Genomic DNA, 23,928 nt, shown 5'->3' on the forward strand with positions numbered 1-23,928 from the left:
CACTGAGAGAACTCATGCTTTAATAGACACTGAAATCACAAAGAAGAAAAGGCCAAATGCCTTAGCAATTTCAATAAAAATATGAAAATCTTTTTACATGGTAAATTTCATAATATAAAAAGTTTAATGCTGTCTGGAAACAGAGTTTTAATTTACAAAGAAAGTCCACAGAGGCCAAACATGGCTAACACTGCACACGGGGAGAGCGAGTGCTGAAGGGTTGCTGCTGGGAAGCCTCTGCTGACCATCCTCTCTGGGTCACCGTCTCCAGCGCTCTTCTGCAGCTGAGGGGACGAGTGACCACACACACACGTGCAGCCCTGCTGGGCAGCATGGCAATGCAATGAACCAGAAACTGCTCAAACCCATTATCACCATCCAGCTGAAACTACCAGTGCTTCCTAACAGATTCACAGACACCTCTGTGCCCCTGGATCTGTTCTGCAACTTGGAAGAGATGTTCACAGAACGAGCTTGCCCTAATGAAAGAAAATATGGCCTAGAGTGATATGCATAGGTGTAGCACCCCCTCAATGCTTTTTCCTTGTTTCAGTAAGGTATGATTAAACAGAAGGAAAACCAATATCAGGCCAGAGGTACAGGCTAACCAACAAAATCAAATTAAACTAGATTTTTATCACAGGGGTTGTTTACTGTTCCCATTTAGTTGGAGCTAAAGACAGTCAATAAAAAAAAATTTGAAATCTCACGCAGTAAAACATACAGGGCAAAACCAAAACATTCTATGGCCTTGGGGAATAGTTGCATGTGGCAGGTTTAATGTGAAAGTGGTTAATACCTAATTGTTATTGCTCACTGTATTACGCAGTGTTGTCACTTGTACCATGCACAAATACAACAACGACAAATGCATTAAACCCACAAGAAGGAATTCTAATAGCAAATGGAGAACATGTGATTTTCATTTCCTGAATTTCTCCACGTGTTGGGCAAACCTGTTAAAACTTTATTTCCTCACAAAGGGGTGGTTTCTCATTCAGGAGGTGGAGGAGTGAGGGACAAGGTGTGCAGTGTCTCCCAGCCACGAGTAAGCATGCACTTCATGGCTCCTGGCAAGCCAATGGAAGTGACCTGCGCCAAGTCAACGGAGACCTATTTCCCAAAAGACTTGTTCTAGTGACACTCACCTTCCATATTTATACAACATCAAATTCCCCAAATACTGAACTTCCTCTACATCCAAACCCTTCCCTGTTTCTAATGCTCCCCCCTCCTTAAAAACAACAACAGAAGAACCACTGCCCCACACCCCCCACCCCAATTTAGCTCTGTCTGAAAGCTTTAAGCCAGCATGAAACCTGCTGGTGCACAGAAATGGGTTGTAACAAAATGGCAGCATAGAATTTCTACAAGTTAAAAGATCCTTTAGTTACGGAAGTAAACTACAACGAAGAGGCTTATTTCTGGTGTGTTATGCAGCAATATAGGGAGTATTTGCTGTTGCTATAAACAAAAAGCTGCCCACTTCCATCCTGGGTGTTCCTGGGATGTCGTTTCAAAAAGTTTATGCTGGTTAGAAACAGAGCAGGTCACATGAAGTCTCTCAGCAGTCCTGTGACCATAGCAAGTGGCATGATCAACAGCATCACTGTCTCCACAAGGGGCAGATGCTGTGCTGACTCATTTTGGCCCACTATTCTAAGTTTTTCTGCCAAATGACAAGAAGATGATGTTTAGCACCAAACCATCACAGGAAAATGTCATGTACAGACATATAACTTGCATCATAATGAGTTGAACAGATTTACTCAACTGTTCTGCTACATTGTGTACGAGTAGGTAACTACTCTTTCTGCACTGAAAACTTTGGTGATCCCCCCTCCTATGTTAGCTGGCTCTAACAACCCAGCCCAGTATCCTTTGCCTTTAGTACTCGTGTTGATTTCTTGTGATGATAAAAAGGATGAAACCAGCAGACTCCAGAATATTCTCACAGCATGCATCTGATTATGCCCTGTAAGCTGAGCCTAAGCATTTTCATGTTTCCGTATCAGAACTGCATTCTCTGCCCTGCTATCACGCTTTTCCTCCAAGATCCCTAAGAAAATCACAGATTATCAGATCCATGTTTACAAGAGCATCCAGCCATGCTAAGTACAATTCTCTGCATTAGCAATGTACCTCTGGTACATCCACAGAGCTGCCTGCACTCTCCATTCAGCTGCAAGACTGGAAGTTGACTTAAGATCCAGCTAAAACTCAGGGCCTAATGAATTCAGCCTCACAACACCTCTGTGAGGTAGGTAGGTAAGTATTACTATCCCCATTTAGATAGAAAGGGAAGACGAGGCACGGAGAGGTGAAGTGATTAGCCTTCAGTCACTCAGCCAATTCTGGGAGTGCAGAATAGACACCAAGAACCTTGGTGATACAGTGCTCTGACTTCACAGCCTGTGAATACCTTGCGTGGATCTGAGCTCACGTGGCGGGGTCGATGCTGCCACATGCCCACGGCTTCAGTGCATGTAAATGATCACTGGGATCCTGATCACATCACTGCATTCCACAGCCACTTAGAAACCATCTCCAGCCTGCCCCTAACTCCTAAACCCCACCTAGCCTAGGGATGCTGACTGTACATATCGCCCTGGGGGAGCCCTTGGTCCCCTTTCCTCCACATGTCAGAGGGCACTCAGGTTCTGCATCCAGCCCCTCCGCTTGCTGCCTCTCCTTCTGGCTCCAGCTGCGCCAACAGCTGCTTACACTGGCACACCTGCTCCAAATGAAATTGTTTCCACACTTGCTCCAAAGGAAACCTGCCTCCACAGCACAGAAAAGGTTCACAGACCTGCCTGAGCTGAGCCCTGGCAATGATTTAGCAGGATCAAAGAGGGATTTTTTTTTTTTTGTCAGGTGATGTCTGAACCACACGCACTGATGTCACAATCTTGCCTGCTGTGGAACTGCAAAATAATGTTCTGAGCTGTGGCATTTGTAATCTTTTCCTGTGCTCACTGAGCAGACAGAGGTGTAAGTACTGCCCAAAACTTGCCAGGATAAGAAGTTCACAATGTGGTGTGCCAGAGAGACCAGAGCACTCAATAAAACCAGAACTTGTCTCTCTAACACACACTACCACACACACAGGCTCACCTGGTTTGTTAGGCCCCAAACATTTTCTTTGAGCAGACCAACCAGCAAAGTCTCATCTGAGGGCTTTCCCTCCAAAAAAATTACCTGAGATGCAGATTTTAGAATGGGGCACCTCTCTCCTCTTGTCTTTGTTTCTCCAGTCTCTAAATGATGCAACAGAACTGCCAGCTACTACAGCTATGGAGTTTTACTGACAGCAGTTTCTGGTTTGGCCAACCTGGCAGAAGTATCTAGAGGCATGTGGTCTTCTCTGTCAGCCTTTGAAAGCAGTTGAGTAAATGGCTCATCTTTCTCCAGGCAGACCCTTGTACCTTTGTTCTTTGTGGTACACAGGAATGTTCTGCCTCCTCTCCCTTTCCTCTCCAACCCCTGATATGTGTAATTTCTGTACAAAAAGCCAGCTGTAAAACTTCTGGTTAAGAAATATGAGGAGGTGGCTTAAAAGCCAGTATTTAATGAACAGACAACCAGATGCTTTGCACCTGCTGCTGTGAATACTGAATACTACAAAAAACCTGTTATCAGGTGAGTCTGGCCAAGGTCCTGATAAGGGAAATGAAAACCCACGTGTGTGAGGCCGTGTGCCCCCACAGTGACAGCAGGCCAGCCTGTCCCATCCCTGGGCACTGCCAGATGAGGGCATGACCACGGCTGCTTAGCTACTGGTTCTGTTTTGGTAAAGGCAAGTGGGCAGAAGCAAATACTTCAACAAGACTGTAAGTCATCAGCTGGTACTTGGGACATTTCAACATTTGGAGGAAGGGAAAAATCTTCCTGGTGACAAAAATTTATACCCGTTCCCAGCTGGCAGCCTCAGGGGACGCACAGCTCCCAGAGTGTTGCCAGGTGAGGAATGAGCTGATGTCATGGCATTTGTGGTTTCAGGGTGTCTGTGTCCATTTGGAGGGATCTTCTGTGGCGAAGCAGCAAGGTGTTGCCCAATAGACAGGTCCTTCAGTTCCAGCTTCTCTGCACTTTCTTCTTTGCTGTGTCGTGGTGATAAATTGAGCAAGCTGAGGACATCTTTCTTAGAAGTCATTGTTCCAGGAGCTCCTCGGAGAATCTTTATTGGGCCAGTGGAGTGGTGGGGAGTGCTTTGCCAGAACATCTTTAAGTTGTGAATCGCTTGCACTTTTTCATCGATGGCAGCCAATTTTAATTTGTCTATGTCTGGGGCATCAGCTGGGCTTGAGCGAGCAGAACCAGCTGAGGAATAAGAAAGAGCAGGAGATGGAGTGCTGCCAGCAGGAGACTGATGCCCTGAGCTCGGAGAGATGTTTCTGGGTGATTTAGAAATGTGAGCACTATAAGGAGAGCTGGGGTACTTGAGTTTAAAGGGAGGCTGCTCAGTTAGGGACCCATGTGAATCACAACCTGGAGATGGCTGCCCACTGTACTGGCCTGTGCCTTCTCTGTTTGACATCTCCGATGTTGTGGGGCTGTTATAGCCAGAGCTCACTTTCTGAAGGGATGAACTCCTCGTTGGAGGCTTTGGTTTAATCGCAAGAGGTGAAGACTGGTTCCTCTGGCTGGAGCTGAGTGGGCGGCTGAAGGCGCTGGTCTCCGAGGAGCGGAACGCGGACACGCCGGCCGGGCTGGGAGCCCCCTCCTCTGAACTGCTGCTCTTGCTGATCTGGCTGCTGCTTCTCTGAAGACGTTCAACAGCAATGAGGTGACTCTGAGTTTCCTCCAGAATTTTTTGGGCCAACTCTTGTGGATCAAGCTTTGGATTACTGTCCTCCTGGGATTTGACAGTGCTGTCAGTCTCAGTGCTAGACTGGTCAGATTCCCCAGTATCAGAACTTGCAAGTTTCCCAACTTTTTGGAAAGGTGAATTTGGGCTGGGGATGAGAGTCATCTTAACAGGAGAATTTGGAGTACTTATGCTCCCTTTGGAGTTGATGGACACTTTAATGCCTCCGTTCTGACTAGTTTTGGGCTGTTTGTGGTCAGGGGAAAATTTTGGTTTTATGTTTTCTTGGTAACTGGCCAAAGGCTCATTGCTGATTATAGAGAAACCTTCATATTCTTCCTCATCTTTGCTGGCTGCAGTGGCTTGTGGTGACAGCTGGCTCTGAGCTGCAGACCTATGTGGATAGATATTTTTGGGCCTCTCATAATCCTGCCGTCCTCTGTGTCCTGCCCCATCCAGCATGTTCTCTGGCTTGGAAACAAAGCTCATGGAAGAAGCAATGGAGCTCAGGCTGTACACAGAAATGGCATCTGAGGCAATGCTGTCTGGACAGGTAGGAGAGAATGGAGGGTTTTGATACTGAGCTACAGGGTTGGAAACAGATTGAGCAGAAGCCAGTGACTCCAGTGATGAGGAACTGTCCAGGCTAAGACGCTTGGGCAGTTCTGTAGAATCTAAAAAAGAAAAGACAAGAGTATGTGCAACTACGCCCCTAGATACACCATAAAATCAAATAAAACCAGGTAACATTCTATCAGAACTGAGAAAACGCTACAAAACATGCCCTCAGGCTCTATGTTGCCTCAGAACAATCAACTACTACTTAGACAAGGAAAAAAGAAGTGCACAGCCCAGGCAAGAACCTTTGTCCGGGTATCCTAGATGGAAGTTTTCAGTTCATTAGCATTTTATATATCAAAACAAAGAATGAGTTATATGTCCTCCAGTCGCTGGACTCTATCTATCTATCTATCTATCTATCTATCTATCTATCTATCTATCTATCTATCTATCTATCTATCTATCTATCTATCTATCTATCTATCTATCTATCTTTCTCAGACAAGTCTTTCCCATATAAAAATAACATTTACTCCAGTCTCTGTATCACATTTGGTCTGTGTGACATGTGTAACCTCTGCAAAGATGTGAGTGTGAGATTTCAGCAGAAGCCATTCTGATCAAATCATCTGATGACACAAGAGAAAAAACACACTGAGCAGCTTTACCAAAAAGTGCCAGCAAGGATTGTAGAGCAAAGTGCATGGTCCTCCTGGTAGCTTGTTTCCCAGTTTTCAGAATGACCTCCTCTTGGCCAACTTCACAAAGGTCAAAACCTGTAGTGGGACATGGAACAGAAAATCACAGCTCACAGAAAGACCCTCTGTCTGAAATAAGAGTAATCTCATTTATAACAGACAGAACAGAGAGGTATGACAGCCTGCAGCACCCTCAGAAGGATGACTTCACCTCTCATGTGCAGTTTATTGTTGTTATTTATTATTGTTTAGCACACCTTCTCCAGGTGTTGGGAGCTTTGTGGTGCTGTACTGGGAACACACACACTCATTAACAAATCACTCCTGTCAACACTTCTGTAGTGGCAAATTATTTGGAGTTGTCAGGAGATTATATACCAAACACATCTCAGGGGACAGTGTCCTACATGCCAAAACATTTATCATTAATTCCAGGTTTTCTCACAGAAATGGAGCTGAAGAGCAGAGACCTCGGAATTTGGCAAATGCAGGCTGGGCTGCAGGAGGCAGACAAATGAGAAGCTGTGAGTCTTATCAGTGCTTCAAGCCCCGACATGAAACACCAGCAATGGGTTTAGAGAGACAACAGAAATAAATATTTTCCTACCTAGAGCTGCCAGAAACTCATGACAACCAGGCAGCCTCCAGAGCTGGACACTGATGGAGACCTGGATTGGTGCAGAGGGGAAATCTTGCTCCTTCTCGCCTGCCTGAAGTTGAACCAGGACTTGATGCAGCTGAAGACAGCAATACAGACATTAGCCATTCCTTGCAAGTCACTGCTTCTCTTACAGCCACAGATAAGGCAATGCCCTTTCCCTGGACACCCTTTCCCTGGACACCCAGTTCAGCTGCTGCTCCTGAACAGAGCAGTGAGATGGGAAGGTCTGGGAAGAAGGACAGTTCAGGGACAGCAACATCAGACAGACTGGAACAGCAGCAAAGGCAGGGACAGACCAGGGGTGAGGGCTGGGGGGTGGCCAGTGAAAACTGAGCAAGAAGGAAGCACAGCAGGAACATCTGTGAAGGGAAAGAAAAGGAAAGAGACACTCTGGGGCTGCTCACAGAAATAAAGCCCATTCCATGACTGAGCCATACTCCTTATTCAAAACCTAAGAAACTCATTAACTGGGCAGAACAAGTCATATGAAACCATGGAAGACTTTCCTAATATCTCCACGGCCTCCAGAAAAGAAGTTTCTCAACTGTGCCTAAGGGACAGGAGTAGCAAGCTAGAGAGAAAATGTGTTTATGAAGATCTGACACAAATTAAGATGCCAGGATCCCGTTTAATTCACCAACACAGCCAGGGCAGCAAGGATGGAAAGCCATTAATCAGGGACCAGCTAACCTCAGGACCACCCATCTCTCACAACCCACAAAAGCTTACACAGGCCTTTTTCCACAGTAGCTCTGTGGAGCAAATCCCAGGCCTGAGAGTGGGTGCAGACACGTTGCAGCACAGGGCATGGGTCTGCAGCGACCCCAGCATTTCACCCTGCACCGCAGTGTCATCCCCGTGCACATCATACTCACCATTCCCACCACATTTTTAACAGCCTTCGGGCAGCAGGTAACAAGAAAGGAAAAGAGGAGAAAAGAACATGGGTTACTCTGTGCTACAAAGTGCCTGTGCTGAGGAACCTTGCAGGGACACATCCATGTGTGAGCCAGCACCATGACTGCAAGATGCTCTGTCCAGAGAAAGAAGGGAGCAATGAGAATGGCCTGAGCTGTGAATCCAACAGCATGGGAACAGGCAGCTGGAATCTGGGAGTGCCCAGCTCATGACAGCTGAGACACTTAGCAGGCAGACACTCAGACCAACCCACACTGGCAGGAGGCTGAACACAAAACAGCCCTTCTCTTGTTTCCTCTGGGACACAGTACTGGCATCAATGCAGTCAGAAATCCCTAAGTTTTCCTTGCACACTCAGTAATCTAAAGTTCTCACTTTCGTGGCTCCTGCCTTCTCTTCTGCACTCAAAATAAGCGTTTCCTATCCAGTGCAGTCATTCAGGCTCCCACCTTGCTGCTTCAACTAATACCAAGAGCATCTGTTCCCCTGTGATGCCGGTCACCCACTCAGGAAAACCAAGGAGCAGCACCCACTGACTGAAATGTCTGACATCCTGCTTCTGTCTGAACAAAGTCTGCTTTCCTCTGGGACAGGCAGAGCCCCAGCTGCTCACACCATGAACTGCAAAGAGGCAGGAGAGGAAAAAAGCAATAACCACAATGTAGAGGAGAGCTGTTGAAAACCAACATGTAACAGGATAGACTGGTGCAAAAGGAAATTCTGCCAGGGGTCTGGGCTATGGAAGAAAATTGCAATATGCCTGCCAGTATTTACTCTGTGGGGCAGCAAGGAAAGGGTGAGTGTGTCTTTTGTTACTTGTGCACAGCCAGCTGAATGTTTTTCCTTGGGTAATTTAATTATCTGAGGCAGGGCAGCAATCATGAAGCCACCTTATTAGCACTCTAAGGCATTTTGAGCCATGGGAACGCTGTCCTGTCTTCCTCACACCCTGAAGACTTGGCCTCCCTTGGGTAGCCATGAGGGAGATAACCCTGAGGTTAACCACACACATCTCAGGCACTGATGAGAGCCAAGGCAAGAGGCAAAACACTGCCAAGGACACTGGTCACCAAGGGCATTGGAAACACCACAAACTCTGCTGCAGATCCTAACAGGATCCTACCAGGAATCCTTTCCTTGGAGCAGACTCATCCTAGTGGGCTGCCAGAGCCACTCAGCAGGTAACAGAGAAGCTGAGGCTCTTCTCTGGCTTTTTCTGCAGACTCCATGTGACCGAATGAAGGGCAGCCCAACCACACAGAATCAATCCCAGCTCCCCACCACAGTATTGCCTGGAATGCTTCTGCAGGGAGAAAGGGGAAAGACAGTGAGATATAGGCCCATTCCCTGTGTGTGTCCACGTACTAAAGCAGGCAAATGATGAAGAGAAATCTCATTACAGGAGCACTCAGGACAGTAAGAACCATGGAATGGAAAGCAGCCAGGCTGGTGGCGCAGAGAAAGGTCAGGTTAGGCTAGGCATGCTCCAGAGACGGGAGAGGGAAGAGTGTGAAGGAGGTTGAGGGAGCAGGGAGAAATCCCATCACCACAGGTAGTACTGCCCTTCTCCTAAAGACCAGAAATCCTTTCCACAGAGCTGTGAGCCCACACAGGAGCAGCACAGGCTCAGTGAGTTTTCTGACAGACCTTGCATTGTCCAAAGTCAACCATACCTTGGGACTCCACTAGATATGGTGGGCAATGAGCAGTCAACATGGGCCTAGGCAGGGTGGCCCAACAGCAGTTAGGGGTCTGTTACTCAACACCTCCACACTGCTGTAGGGATCATACTTTCACTTGGCCAGGGAGCCCCAGGGCCATGCAACCCAGTAACCCACCTGCATATTTTCCTTCTGGACACTCACTTTCATTCATACAAACAGGCAAGTTTAGAATTTCAACCCTCAAGTCTCCTAGCAAGCTCTGTGTTGATAAACCATAAGGCATCAACCATTCTGTGTATTTCTGAATTTACTGACCTGGGAAGAGTCATTTGGAACCTGGTACTGGAGGAATACCTCCCAACTCACCCTGTTGATAAGCTGCTCTCCTGTTTCTGAAGCTGTGATAAGTTTACAAAGTGCCTGAAGTGCAGGGTTAGGCAAACCTGAAAAACATCAGCAGAAACATCTGTATCTGTTTCTTGACTGCAAAAAATGCAACAAACCTGAACAGAATACACACTTGGCTAATTCCTAAAACCTCTCCCCCACATCACTGGACAGCTCTGGAAGCAGCAGCAATTTCCAGAAAGCAAAAGGTCTTCCCACTTTGCATCTGATGACAGGTTTCCTGACTGAGAGCTGGGAGAGAGGAACAGTCACATCACACTTACTCGACCCAGCAGCAAATGATTCTCATCTGTGACAAAATTTTCAGTTAACATTTACTTTTAGAACTTCTTCCCAGTCGAATACATTGATTTCATTGATGTAAAACATCCCTGCTTCACATGCTGACATCACAGAAAGGCGTGAAAGGCTGATGTCTGCCTGGTCTGGCCCACAGCTGCCTCCTCTCACCTAGGAGGGACTGGATGGTGGTGCTGCACTGCTGCAGCCGGTCCCCAGGGTCCGAGGTTGGGAAGAACACTGCTGCAGGGAGGCCGCTGGCTGGTGGGTCCAACCGAAATCCCACTGCTGTGAGGAGTGCTTGCCAGCCTGGAATGCCACCAACTTTATTCTCCACACTCTGCTGGGAGGTGTACATGGAGTTGTGCTGCCCGTTCTGGATTCGCTGCAATGATTTCTCCACCTGTGGGGAAATGACACAGCTTATTGTACAAGATGCTGTAACTGACTGCCCCTTACACAGAGAAGAGACTGGAACAGCAAGCTGGGAGACAGCAAATCCAAGATTGATCCAGGCCTTCTCACACTAGAGGACATTGAAAAGAGAAGCTCCAGTAACTCAGCATTCACAGCTGTAACATCACAGTGATGAGTGTCAATATTCTCTGGGACACTGGGAACAATAATGCCATAGGAAACGAAGTAGCAGTTTGTCTGGGATAGCTTCCTTTAAGCCTGGCAGCTGCATTTCTCCCCAAAAGATTACTCACCTTGGGGTTCCAGATTGCTTATTACCAGACAAAGAGCCTGCAGCCACATGGCTGACAGGAAAGAGAGATGAGTGTCCACAACCCCCAGCAACTGGGAAGACCAGCAACACTCACAGGTTTCTATCATTCTATGGATACTTCACACTCCTGTGAGACCACAGATGATGCATTGGGAGGAAAAGTATTAGAAGTCATGAGTGATCATTCCAGCCACCTGGCAGTTGGCTCCAGTCCCACTGTTCCCTAGGACAGACTGGTGGCACAGATGGGGACAGAAGGGCCTCTTATCTTCCAAATATGCAGAGACAGCAGTGACTGGGCTCTGTGTTTCCATGACTGCCATGTTCGTAGCTATTTCCCTGTATAAACAATTAATCCCAATGCTTACCCCTTAAGCAGAAACCCAATTCAACAGCTAATGCAAACCAGATGGGTCTGAGGAAGATTCTGTCACAATACAATCTAAGATTTTGCTTACTTTGCCTCTTTTTGCACTGAACACTTCCTTAGGTGTCCGAGTCTTTCCACACTGACTCAGAGTTTTGCAAGAGGATACGTCATGGCAGGGGAGGAGGGATGAAGGTGTGTATATATATATATATATATATATATATATATTCAAGTGGGAGTGACTGCACATCAGGGACTGGCTGCTGTTCCACTCATGCCCTCAGGTGAGGGTGTCTCAGGACTAGGTGGGCTGTGGTGCCATTCATGGTTGTAATAGCTCTTCCTTTCCCTTACCAGATGAAGGAGGACACGCAGAGCATCCCGGGCCCTTTCAGGGTGCTGCAGGATCTCAGTCAGGGCCTGTCCTACCAGTGAAGAAGGGCTGTTCAGCTTCATATCACTCCCAATAAGCATGAAGCCTGCAGGATTCAGAGTGAGAGACAATCAATCTGCTGTTATGGAAAATGTTCAAACCAGACTCAGATGTCCTCTTCCCTCAGACCAGTGAATCATGGTCCACTGTACCCTGCACAGGGACATTCTTTTCCCAGAGCTGCTACCCACACCCTGCCCAGTCATGCAGACTGAACTTCCAGAAAGTTTCTAGATACTTCTTCCTGTCCCCTGCTATTAAATCAATAGTGTCTTCCTGTTCAAGCAATCAGAAAACCACTGGATTGCAGCTAAACTTGTCCAGGCACACTGCAGGTCTCCTTGACAGCCACAGAAATCAACACAAGCCAACAGTGGTCATAGAACAGAACTGTGAACACGAGAAGTTTTCGCTGTCCTGGTCAGAAACCTGTCCTGGTTCATGCACCATTCAATGCCAGACTCCCCAGATGTCAGCACAAAGAGCTCTGCATTTCCCTTCTCATTCATGCAGTGAGGATGCAGCTGCTCCTGGCTCTGGTGCCCTGTCCAAAACCCAGTGCCAAGGGTCAGCAGTGAAGTCAGGGACTGTGTGTGATGAACTTGCACAGTGCCATGGAAGGGGCAGTACTCAGACAGCCTGAGCAGCTGAAAGCCTCTGCTTGCTGGCAATGCCAAGCACCATGTCCACATTTCTTCTTTTCTGCCTAGGAAGTGGTCACTTTTGGGGCTTTTTAATGCTCTTTTCCTTTGATACAAAAAAAAATCTTGGAAGGAAAATAAAATCCCAACTGAACTGTGGCCAGTAACCTGAACTCAGCTCAGAGCTGGTACTACCTGAACCACATCCTAACGCTGGACTCAACATGCCTGAAATCATTGTCAGCCTGACTCATTTTAACAAGTTCCCGCTCCTCCAGCCATCTGCAGTTCACACCAGAGCCATATTCACCACAGTTTCCTGAGCTAAATAACATGGTTCTGCTGCCTGTGCAAAAATCAATTTGGGGAATGCCTGCAGCTTTCAAAAACCAGGCCTCATGCCAGGAAGAAAAATTAGGTTATCTGTACATATTCCTGTCACAGCACTGCTGAGCTCCAAGACTTTTTCATTCCAAATCTCAACATACAGATCACTGCACAAGGAGCTGACACTGCTGAGACATTCTCAACAGAAGCAAGGGAAACCTGTCTCCTAAAAGGACTAAAGGAATAAGCCCTACAATGTTTATGTCACAGAAATCACAGCTACTTGCTGCTGCTGCTTCTAGCAGCACTTCCCCTGCCTCCTGTTGAAGTGTCACTAAATTTTCCATTAAAAATGTGTGCTCCAGCTGACTTCATCCCATGGACACAGGAAGCGTGAGCCTGGAGATTTGAAACATAGAGAATGAATTGTTGTACTGCACTTTATTTCTTTCCAGTCACGAAACACACTTCACCTCACAATTGCTTCTAATTATACCCAGTCCATACCCACCTACTGTGCCCAGTGAAATGCTGATGAGTTCTGACACACTGACATTCAGCCACACTCAGCTGAATCAGGGTCTGAGGCACAGAGGCTGAATTCTGGGAAAGCACAAGGCACACAGTGCTCCCAATTACCTGCCAGCACTGCTCCTTGTTTAGCTCATGGTTTGGCAGCTCCCTAGAAACCCCATCTGATTTGTCCAGAACACTCTTCCTACCTGCCCAGTTGGCTGGATGGGAGAACTGCTTGCTGCTCTGCACGGTTTTCATTGCTTCCCCGAGGGCTGCGCTGGCTTTCATCCCGTTTAAGAGAGAGGAGTAGAAGGCGTGCACAAACATTTTGGAAGCAGCCACAGGAATGGGCCAGAGCGACACAAGGACACATTGAGCCCCAGCAGCCAGGAATGCTCTTGTCAAGCCAATGACTCCATCAGAAGTGACTTTGCTGTTGGACTCTTGGTAAGAGCCAAGAACCACTAGCTTGACAGGAAGACGCAGATCCAGCACATCAGCTGCTGTAAGCAGGAACTCCTGGAGAGGGGGGCAGTCCGAGATGCTTTCCACATCACTGGCATCATCCTGCATCCTAAGAGATTCTGGGATTGTGTAGGGGTTCCCAAAAGAACTCTTGCTGCTGGCTGGGTTGCTGTCAGTGTTGGGTGTCAGGACCAAAGCAGCCAGTTTCCAGGAGACGTGGGTTGCAAAATGGACACATTCTGCCTGAGTGAGGGCACTCATGACTCTCTCTTTTGTTGATGAGCTGCCGACTAAGGGCTGGCAGCCAAGTAACTCAGATACCATATATGCTTCCTCTTCTGCAGAGGGCATAGGTCCCCACAGCCACCTGTCCATAACTGCTGAAGGGAGCTTGGGATTTCCTATCACAGCGGCCATTGAGGTAGAACTGGAGTAAGCAGAAGTATTCTTCCTCACATGGGACTACACAGAGAAAGAGAAAGAGAAAATGGGGTTCAAAGATCTGGGTTTTATGGTGCTGGTAATAAAATATCCCTTTGGTTCTAAACATAAGTCTGGTTGTCATAATTACAGGAAGACTGCATTTCTTTAGTTTCTTCTGTTTAAATATTCCAATACTCTGCTTGAGTCTGCTCAAGACTTCTATCCCCAGATCTTGGGTGAACAAAAAGGTAAGAACAGAAAGCAGCAGATACAGCCCAGGTCCTTTTGAGGGCTGCAGCAGAGCTAAAAACACAAAGAAGGTTCCAGGTTCTCACATTAGTGGAACACTACCTGCAATCACTCCCCAAGAGGTTCCTCGCACCCGTTATTTCCAAGATCAGTGTCAGCACTGCCAGCAGCAGGTGCTGCAGGCAGCTGATACTGAATGGAAGAGCAGTAATGCTGACAAGATTCAGCCCCTTTTGCTGTTCCACTGACTGTGCTTACCAGGGCAAACCAAAATGTGCCGCAAAACGCTGCCCAGCAAGAGCAAATATGACTTGGTGCATTCTCCCAGAGACCTGGGCATTAGAAATGCTGCTGCCAAACCTCAGCGTGAAGATACTTCTGCAGGATTCACCTGTGGGATTTGCTCTCCCTCATAGCTTTGGTGTCCTGAGACATTAGTGGCCTTCCCCACTCAGAATGCTAAAATGGAGATGAACATACCAGCAGTGTGATAGAACAGTCAGCTTGGCAAGGAAGCTCAGCACAGATCACAGACACCTACATCTCTGTAGTCTGCCATGTAGTTCCACACCCAGCACATGCAATCCTTTAGAAGAAGATATCTAAATGATCCAATCCCTTTGTCCTTCCTGGCATGCCTAGGGCTGTGATTTTGTGCTGCAGGAACTACAACAGAACCTACTTCAGAGCTGTAGTGCTCAGCATGCTCCTCAGGCCCAGGGTGGCCTGTTTGTGGTTTCTGTTCTCATCTCTGGCACAGCAGGACAGAGCTGCTGCTTTCTGAGCATGTACAGGACCTGCACACACAGGACAGGTTTTGTGAGAGGGGTTTCATAAGCAGTGTCAGACCTTGGAGCTGGGGTTCAGTGACTGGATGGATGGCACTGCAATGAGGCTGAAGCGCTCGTAGAGGTACTCATTGGAGGAACTGCCCTTCAGGAGAGCAAAAGGAATGAGGTACAGTTCTCCCTCCAGAACCAGGATCAGCTGACGGTGGCGGCCAACAGGCCCACTGGAATGCATCAAACCCTGAAAAGAAAGGAGAGAGAGTTAATTTGGCCCTTTCATTCCACCCCCATCCCTGCCTGCACTTCCCAAGCACCAGGCTCTAGTCTGACCCCATGTTTGGTTTGGAAACAGCCACATCAGGGCCACGCTCTGTGTGACAGATGAGCACATGTCCTGTGCAGCTGGAGTGCTGCTCACCTGTGCCCAGCCAGTTCCACTGGGACAAGTGAGTGCTGAGGGCACTGACCCATCTGCTCTGGGTCATCATCCTGGCCTCAGCCCACGTGGGGCCCAGCCTCACCCTGGAACTGCAGCTTCTTCTGCTCCAGCCTGAAACCTTGGCTTACCCCAACCACCTATGCCTTGTCAGTATTGTCAACACCTTATCCTTTGTCAGAGACTATTCTTTCTGATATTTCTAAATAGCCATTTCCTCTGAAGAGCGAACAATCTACAGACAGATTGTGTCTGTGGCTTGCACTTCCAGACACTTGACATTTGTCATCAACCCAGAGTCACCAGAAGGCATCTTTTGGATGGAAAAGTGAAGCAGAGCAATTAATCAATAGGGAACATGCAGCTGGACACAAAATGTGGCAACTGCTCCTTGTCCCATGCAACTGGAAATTTATTCATCTATTGTATCATAAAACCAGTTTGTTTTCACTCCAGGAAAGAGTAACTTCAAAGCACTGAAATTTGCTCCAGCTGTAAACACTGGCAGCCCACAAAAAAAACAAGTATGCAGGACTAGATCCTTGTCTCTAGATTCTCAACTCTAAATGATCGCTAAGACCCCTTCCAATCCAGACTGGTCTGTGAAAATACCACGCTTCAGAAACCAGCCCCAAGCTGTCTATTCTTGTTTTTCCCACACTGAGAAGATTTTGATAAGTGTCTGTGCCAAAAGCTTACTCCTTCCATGGGTCCTATCAGTAAGTCGTAGAGAGCACGGAGTGGGGGTTTGGTGAAAGAAGTCTGCCTCCTTTGAAGTGATGATGTTCCATCCTTAACAGGAGACATGGTACTGCTGAACAGGCTGGTCATGCTCTGACAGCTCCTGTGGGCAAAAGGCAAGGGAGAGGTTAGCTGCAGGAATCTGAGCTGCCCTGTGGCTGCCCTGACTTCCGACAGTGACATGAGCCAGGCCCTGTCACCCAGGGGACTCTGCTGTGTAAGATGCTCCATGGGAGGACTTCAGTCTCCCATTCAGCTTCACACCTGAGTGAACAGTGACATTAATGGCAGGATGAACCAGCTGCAGACAGCATATGACACTGCTATGGAGTTTCTCTACACACTCCAGTGCCTGAGGCGCTGTTCCCAGTTGTTCCTGCACACGTTTGGGTAGCAGCCGTGTGCAGGCAGGCATGAGACCCACTGACAACTGACCACAGCCCAGGAGGATTTGCACTTGGGTTGTGCACCAACTGACCTAGAATGGTATCAGAGGAAATGTGACAACAGGCAAAGCACGAGACATCAAGATTCTGCACTTCTGCCACTGCTGTGCAACACCTGGTGCCCATTTCTGATATTCCCACAGAGCTCTGCACATGATCTCCTGGCATCAGCAGCCACAGGTGTCTGCCCTGCCGAGGAAATGAAGTTGCCCCATTCTGGGCTCACTAGCCCAGCAGCTGTGTTCCCCAGAAATGTTATCCTTGGCTTGGGGCCACAAACAATCATTTTATCTGGAAAGGGTAACTTTCCAAAACATTTTAGCAGGTGGACCTCAAAGGAAAGGAGGTCTGGGACATACCCCAACCATTTCTGATACATACCAACACACAGACTCAGAAATTGCATTTTTCCCTCTCCTTCTCTCCTCAGCTGCTGCAATCAGCCTTCTGACACAGCTCATATCATGCCTAAAACCTGTAGTTTTCTGAAGAAAAAAAATGCTCTTACCACCCACAAGGAACTTCCATCTTATGGGCATATAGGAATAACCTTAGAATGCCAAAAAAAGGCTGGTGTCTGATGCCCATACTCTCCAACCCAAGATTCCAGTGACAGTACGAGTATGCTGCTCAGACCTGCAGGAAACTTGTCTGGGAGATTTGTGCAACAGGGGATCAGCACAAGCTGATGAGCTGCGTGCTCCTCTCACACCCATCTGCCCTGCTTCATCGCAGCATCTGACTGCAGGGTTCAGCCTTATGAAGCACAGATCTTAAAATCAGATCAGAAAAGAAAATCTCTGCAGGGATATTCCAGTGGTCCCTCAGGACCTTGTGCTCTGATCCTCCCTGAGTGGCTTGTTGCCAGCAGGCAGCACTTGCCAGCCCCACAGCCCATGTTCAGTGATTGTTACACTCATTTACTACAGGGAATGGGGGCTTGATTACTCCAATCAGCAAAGCTCTCCTGCATCTTGGGTTTCCCAGCCAAGCAGCTCTAGATTTATTTCTTCACCACTCAGACTGCTTTTTATGAGAACAAAACCAAGGAAGCACCATAAATCTCTCACATCTCCTGCCTCTGCGTGTGTGTGTGGGTGTGTGCACAAAGAGTGAGAAAATCCACAGGGGAGGATGGATAGACCTCTTGTGGCAAGTGGAGCTGACCAGGAGCCCTGGTCAGCCCATCCTTTTCTCCCAAAGAAGCAAACAAAAGGCTCTAGGTGCACTGATGATTTCTACCTTGCTCTTGCAATGCAGCGGTTCCCCTGATGTCTGAACAGTGAAATCTCTCATTTGGAAGCCTTTTCTCAGACTCTGCAGTGCTGCTGATTTATAACCCTTTGTACAGGCAGCCTGGCCTGCAGCAAGCGGAAAAACAGCACAAACAGCCAGGGCTTAGCTCCGCTCCCTCCCTTTGTCTTGGAGATCCAGGAACAAAGCAAAGCCTCAGAGAACAGGGTCAGACTGACCTGGCTGACCACCACCATCACAGGTGCTGGCTCTGCCTGCTGAGGATGAGTGGCTGGGCCTGGGCAGAAGGAGGGGTTCATCCCAGAACCAGCATGGAGCTGCTCCTGCCTTAACACTAATTGGGATTTTGGACAAGTCAAATATTCCCCATGGCCAAGCACAGCCATTGGGAGGGCTGGAAGTCAGGCCTGGTGCTGCAGGGTCTGACAGCCTCGGGAAGCTGGATACCCATCAAGCCTTCCTCAAAGAGACTCTTCCTACTAAAGATGCAGCCCTAAATCCACATTCAGGATCTTGACACACACACACAAAACAGCCAGATCTGAGCTCCCTGTGGATTCTTTCAAGGATCCACAAGTATCTCCAGAACCCACTCGTGGTTGCAAAAAACCCACAGCCCACCCCAGCACTCTCTGCTAGGGTGGTCTGCATCTGCAGCACTGCATCCTGGAGGGCAGAGAACCACCATAGAAAGGATCCCCAGCCACTGCTGTCCCATCTGCCTGGGCTGGCCAGCCCCCCAGGGATGCCCCCATCCCTCTGCTCTGGAAAAGGTCAGCTGTATGGCTCTCTAGGGCAAGCTGTCAGGCCCTGAGGGCAGTAATAGGCTCCAATGATCCTGATCAGCCTGCCCTACCTAAGAAGCAGAGAAAATAGAAGCTGCAAGAAGACATGAGCCACTGTGCCTATCTTGGTGGCTGTACCAGTGGCATCCTCAGCTCAGACAGCCGTTGAGCCGTTGCCCTGTTCTGAGATCACCACAGTGTTCCTACATTGCTTCTTTCTCCAACAAAGCCCATATCCTCTCAGAAGTTTCCTAGGTGAACTGCTAACCCTCCAAGTTTGCTTTCCTAAGCAGAACTGACAAAAAATCCTGCTATTCTGTGCTTAGAAGCACCTACCCCGAATTTGAGGCTCAACAAGCCAGCTGCAAACAAATGTTAGCTCCATCCCCAGGTCCCTCTCCAGAGGCAAAAGGAGAAGGGCAGGCAGGGAGGCCATCCAGCAGTGTTCTCCTTACTTTTCCAGCTCAGTGCTTATTGCAAGAACATCACACACACAGCTGTTCTAATGCTTCCCCTGCTTCTCTTCTGAGGATGCTTTTAGTTAAGTGCACAAGATGCTCCATCCCTGAGCTGCTCCTAAGAACTACAAACTACTTACTTGACAAGACACCTGAGCTAAGCTCCTAGGTCAGGATTCAAAGTAATGTGTACAGCTCCTGTGGAGCAGAAAGACAGAGATGCAGCATGATTGGCCACTGCACTGTTTCTGAAGATTAGCATTCCCTGGAACAGAATCACATCCTACTTCCCCCTGTAATCAGAGGGACAATCTCCTCTCTTTCTAAGCCTGATAAACTGGCAAAACATCTCACCAACTCTGGGGATCTGCCTGTGTGATCCCAAACTAGCAAGTACTCACAGTCCTTCATCAGTGCAGCAGCTTGAACAGATATGCTTGTGGATTCTGAGAAGAAAACCAGGCCAGCTGCTGGTGCCAGCAGGCAGCTCCCAGTTCAGTGGGGATACTGTAACAGTTCACAAGCTCCAATGGTGGCTCACAACACTCCAGGCTGATCACATTTGCTTTTCCAGCTGAGAAAGGCCTAGGGTATCCTGTGCTCATAAACCACAATCGAGCACAGATCCAGTCAGAAACCCTGGGTTGCATCACGCAGCCACACTGGAAAAATTCTGTCTTCAATTTTCTTTCCAAATGGTTGCCCTAAGCCCTAATCAGCACAGTCATGTGAAAGGCTGAGAACAAGTTTTAAGAAGCAGAAAATGAGTGGAGACTTGCAGCTAGTACAGTCCTGTAACTCTGGAAATGCAGCATATTCCCATCTAATTGGTACAACACTTGAGTTCAACAGAAACCTGTATTTCCATAACAAGTGTGCAGGAGGGAGCTTCAAGTTCCACATCTCACACACAGCAGGGACAAAACAGCGCTCCCCTGCAACTGCCTGGAGTCTCAAAATCAGCACTTGGCCAGGAGAAGAGCAAATTCAGAACAGCTGCTCCTCTGGACAGTCATCAGTTACAACTGGGACCAGTCCTTGCTGCCTCTCCCCTTGAGCACTGGCACTGGCTGCACCTAAACTTTCAATTTAGAGAGCAGCCCATCACCAAGACATCCCCTGCTTGCTGATCCCTGCAGCAGTGCTACATTCTCACCTGTTCAATAGATTGTTCCTGCTGACCATCCTCAGGAAGCCAGTTGGATCAGTCATTGAGTTCAGCTTGTTATTCATCTCCTCAAACTGCTGGTCCATGATATCCCCAGCTTCACTCTCTGTCTCACTGCTAGCACAGGCTCTGGGGGGGAATCAGTGAGATGAAGGGGTCATTGCTGAGAGAAGGAGCAACAGCTTGATGATAAATGCTCAGCCAGTCCAAGCAAAAATGTTTTTCAAACAGAAGCTCAAACAAATGCTAATGCCAAATCTTCCCTGGCTTGCCTTTTGTCAGGCATGTAAGACAGTACCAGCCTCATTTCCTCCTCTTCTGGGATTCCTCAAGGTTTAGTGAGTGGCACACACAGGTGGGAGTGCAGGGCCCTTACTGTGCAGTGCAGGCAGGGACTTCTAAAGCTGCAGCACAACATTGCAAAGCTGAGTCTACAGGAAACACCAACTCAACCCTTATCTGCCTAAGAACACGTGTGAGCACTTTCCAGATCTCCACAGTCTGGAGACTTCAAGCTCCACATACTTCCTTCATTGGTGAAGAGTGACATAACAGAGGGAGCTGTGTTGCCATTCCTGTTATACAAAGAGGGAAAGCACAGAACAATTTACTCTATCAATGCCCCAAGTGCAGCAGCAATACAGAGAAACTGCCCAACAATTTTAAATTCCCAGCCTCCTGACATTAATATCTAAATTTTCTCCATGCAGTTGGAGTGCTCATGGTGGGCTAGGTTGGGCTTAGTGAGCATTTTGCATGTGAATCATTCTCTCTATTTTGTTTGCTTTCATTGTTAATGTTACTGCTGTTAGTGTTTGCTTTCTTGTCTCACTGCTGTTTCCAGTAAACTGTTCTTATTTCAACTCGTGATCTTCACGTTTTGTGCCTCCAATTCTCTTCTCCAGCCACCAGAAGGAAGGAGAGAGGGGGAGGGAGCAAGCAAGATGTATTGGGGTTTGGAGAGTCCCAGTGGGAGAATTAAACTGGGGAGTACCATTCCTAAACCACAACAATGGCACATGATAAACCTTGGAATCTGTACACTTAAGATAAACCTACGATGCTACATGATGAAGACTCCTTGCATTTAATTTCTGCTTCTTTTTGGGGCCCTGACAGCTTGAAACCTCTCCTCAATGGTATGTTTCCCAATAAAGAGCACAGGAATTAAATGAACATACAAACCATACTTGTGCAGGCAGCTGGAGCTGTACCTCTGCTGCTGTATGGATCATGGATCTCTTGTGAGTGAATTTCCGGGTCAACATGATTTATAACCTGCTAAGTCCTGACAAAAGCCAATCACTTCATGAACACTGAAATGGGGACAGCTGAACCACAGAGGAGGGATAAAAAAAAAACAACATAAGGAAAAAAGGGAGAAGAAAAGGTTGTCAACAGCTTCTCCCTGCACATTTTTCCTCCAGCTGAGACATGCTCAGCTCTGAGTCCTGGCACAGTTTGGAGTAACACTCACAGCTCCTTAAAGAGGCAAAAATCTTGAGTTCATGAACCCAAGAGAGCAGGTCACATGCTCTCCCTAAAGAGAGCAGAGTCTGTTCTGACACAAGTTCAAGCAGACTTTAAAATCCCTTACATTTCTTTTTTTTTGCAAGAATGCGCTACTTTGAGGATTAATTAGACCAGCTGAAAAGAACCTTTCTAGCAGAACCTGAGGGCTGCAGTGTGGAGCTGAACATCCTGTGCATCCCTTCCCCTCCAGAAAGTGTGAAGACATGCTCTGGAGACTCAGCAATACCTCTGACCCTGCTCACAGCAGTATGGACAGCACCAACTCTTCAACCTGAACCCCAGAGCTCTCCAGCCAGCCAGGGACCGAGCAGTCAAGTTCCTTCACATGTGCTGAGCATTTTCACACCCTGCTGCTCTCTGGTGTTGGGCAGAGCACTGGAGCTGGGACTGAGGCTGGCAGCTTCTGCTGGGGCCCTGGGGGGCTGAGGGGAAGCACTCCAACCACCCAGAGAAGAAATTTCAAAGTAGAAAGTCATGTTCACCCACATGGAACAGCCAAGATTTGTTTGCTTGGTTCCCTGCACGTGATTTTGACATGGGGAAAGAACATCTGCCTATGATCGTACCACACTGGTCCAAGGATCTTGGAGACAAGCATTAAACCCAGAATCCTTAACCAAAAACAAAACCCTGCCATTACCACAAAGTGAGGAAGAAGCTGACATCCCAGCAAATTAAAAACTCATCACAGAACCTGAAGACTGAAGGACTGCCTTTGCCAGGAGGAGAATCTGTGGTGACAAACAGTTAATGAAACAAAAAACTATCTGCAAAACTGCTGCATGAGGTCCAACTGCAGATTTCAGTTATGGATCTTGTGTATCTGCATGTCTGCAGGGTAAGATTCAATAATCAACATGTGGGTTCTAAATTATTTACTCAGCTATAGCCACAAGCCATATTGGGGGGGTGGTTAGAATTTCTATGGTATTTGCAGTTTTTCAAAGCAAACCGTTGAAAGAGAATTAATTACACTGGAAACTGTAAGCAGGAAGATATCTGTCCATATGCAGTCAGACATGGCACCTGCCTCCTCATCCAATCTACAGATTCACCACACAGCCTGTGTGTTTGGATCTTATTTGCATGTGCATTGAGTTGTTTGGTAGGAAAATAATCATGGTCACAAAAGCAAAGCCATTTTTTTGTTGCTGCACTGAAAATTTGCCCCTTCTCTGACTTTCAGTTTTCAGATTTCTCAGCCAATCAGTTCATCCCAAAATGTTATAAATTCAGGTGGAGAGCAGAGACCAGGATGTTAGACCCCCCCTGATCCCAACTTACCTCGTGTAGTAGGAATCCACTCCCAGAGCCTCCCGCACGCTGGAGATGTGCTGCTCCAGTGCCGAGTTTGTCAGCGTCTGCAGGGCCACACTGTTGGCTTCATGGAAGTCCCCAGCATTTTCTGTCAGACTGTCACCCAGATAATACTCATGGAATTTCAGAATTCCTGCAAGGCACCAGAATCAGGAGGTTATTTCTGCAGGGCTAGAACAGTGCTGCCAGCAGCTGTCTAAGAAGATGGCACAGCCTCAAGCATTTGGCATTTCCAGCATAACTGGGGCAAAGTATTCAGGTCTCCACTGAACTTCTCCAGCATTTCCAGCTTTGTTTTTAAAATCTACATTTGTACTTTGCAGATAATGGCTCAAAGGCATAAAGACAGAGAATAGCTTTTACAAGATGCTCAGAATGCCTCTGCTATTGCAGCACTCATATAAATTATAAACCAGATCTTCCATACAAGCTCCTGCTAGAGTAATTCACATTTCAATTGATGCACATGAAAAATACCTATTAACAGCCTCTGAGCAAATTAACTGAACACACAAGGCTGAACAAGACTGTTGTTACTACAGCAGAACCTCCTCACATCACACACAGTGATTTCACTCTATAAAAGGGAAGAAGATGGATTAAAGCACAGTGAATTATTAAAAGATAGCATTTCACAATGGGTAACCCAGATAAAGGCCACTTCCTGTTTTGCTGAGAATTCCACTGCTATTGCAGATAAAACCTTCCTGCTTTCAGACTGCTCTATTCTTCCTGATATAATTAATTCTGCAGCCTGTGATCAACAGTAAAAGGCTGCTCTGGATGCCTTAGCAGCATCAATTATTACACCAACTAGAGAAGAGCAGAGGAACAAAGAATAAAGCAACTCCT

General features: G+C 47.5%; 1 protein-coding gene across 3 annotated transcripts in view; it reads right to left on the reverse strand.

The window, feature by feature from the left end:
* Positions 1-3: 3 nt before the first annotated feature.
* The window catches only part of TTC28 (tetratricopeptide repeat domain 28), a 105,019-nt gene continuing 81,094 nt past the window's right edge, over positions 4-23,928 (reverse strand). For 2 of the 3 annotated variants that reach the window (XM_058851120.1, XM_058851122.1), the window contains 11 exons: positions 23,044-23,209; positions 20,215-20,355; positions 16,074-16,218; positions 15,000-15,179; positions 13,220-13,940; positions 11,451-11,575; positions 10,168-10,399; positions 9,676-9,752; positions 6,674-6,803; positions 6,037-6,144; positions 4-5,481 (listed from right to left, as the gene is read on the reverse strand). In XM_058851120.1, the coding sequence (XP_058707103.1) occupies positions 3,860-5,481; positions 6,037-6,144; positions 6,674-6,803; positions 9,676-9,752; positions 10,168-10,399; positions 11,451-11,575; positions 13,220-13,940; positions 15,000-15,179; positions 16,074-16,218; positions 20,215-20,355; positions 23,044-23,209 (3,647 nt within the window). In that variant the 3' untranslated portion in view covers positions 4-3,859. The remainder of the gene's footprint in view (positions 5,482-6,036; positions 6,145-6,673; positions 6,804-9,675; positions 9,753-10,167; positions 10,400-11,450; positions 11,576-13,219; positions 13,941-14,999; positions 15,180-16,073; positions 16,219-20,214; positions 20,356-23,043; positions 23,210-23,928) is intronic. The other variant, XM_058851121.1, reaches the window with a different exon arrangement.

Source organism: Poecile atricapillus, chromosome 16, assembly GCF_030490865.1.
Source record: "Poecile atricapillus isolate bPoeAtr1 chromosome 16, bPoeAtr1.hap1, whole genome shotgun sequence".
NCBI classification, from domain to species: Eukaryota; Metazoa; Chordata; class Aves; order Passeriformes; family Paridae; genus Poecile; species Poecile atricapillus.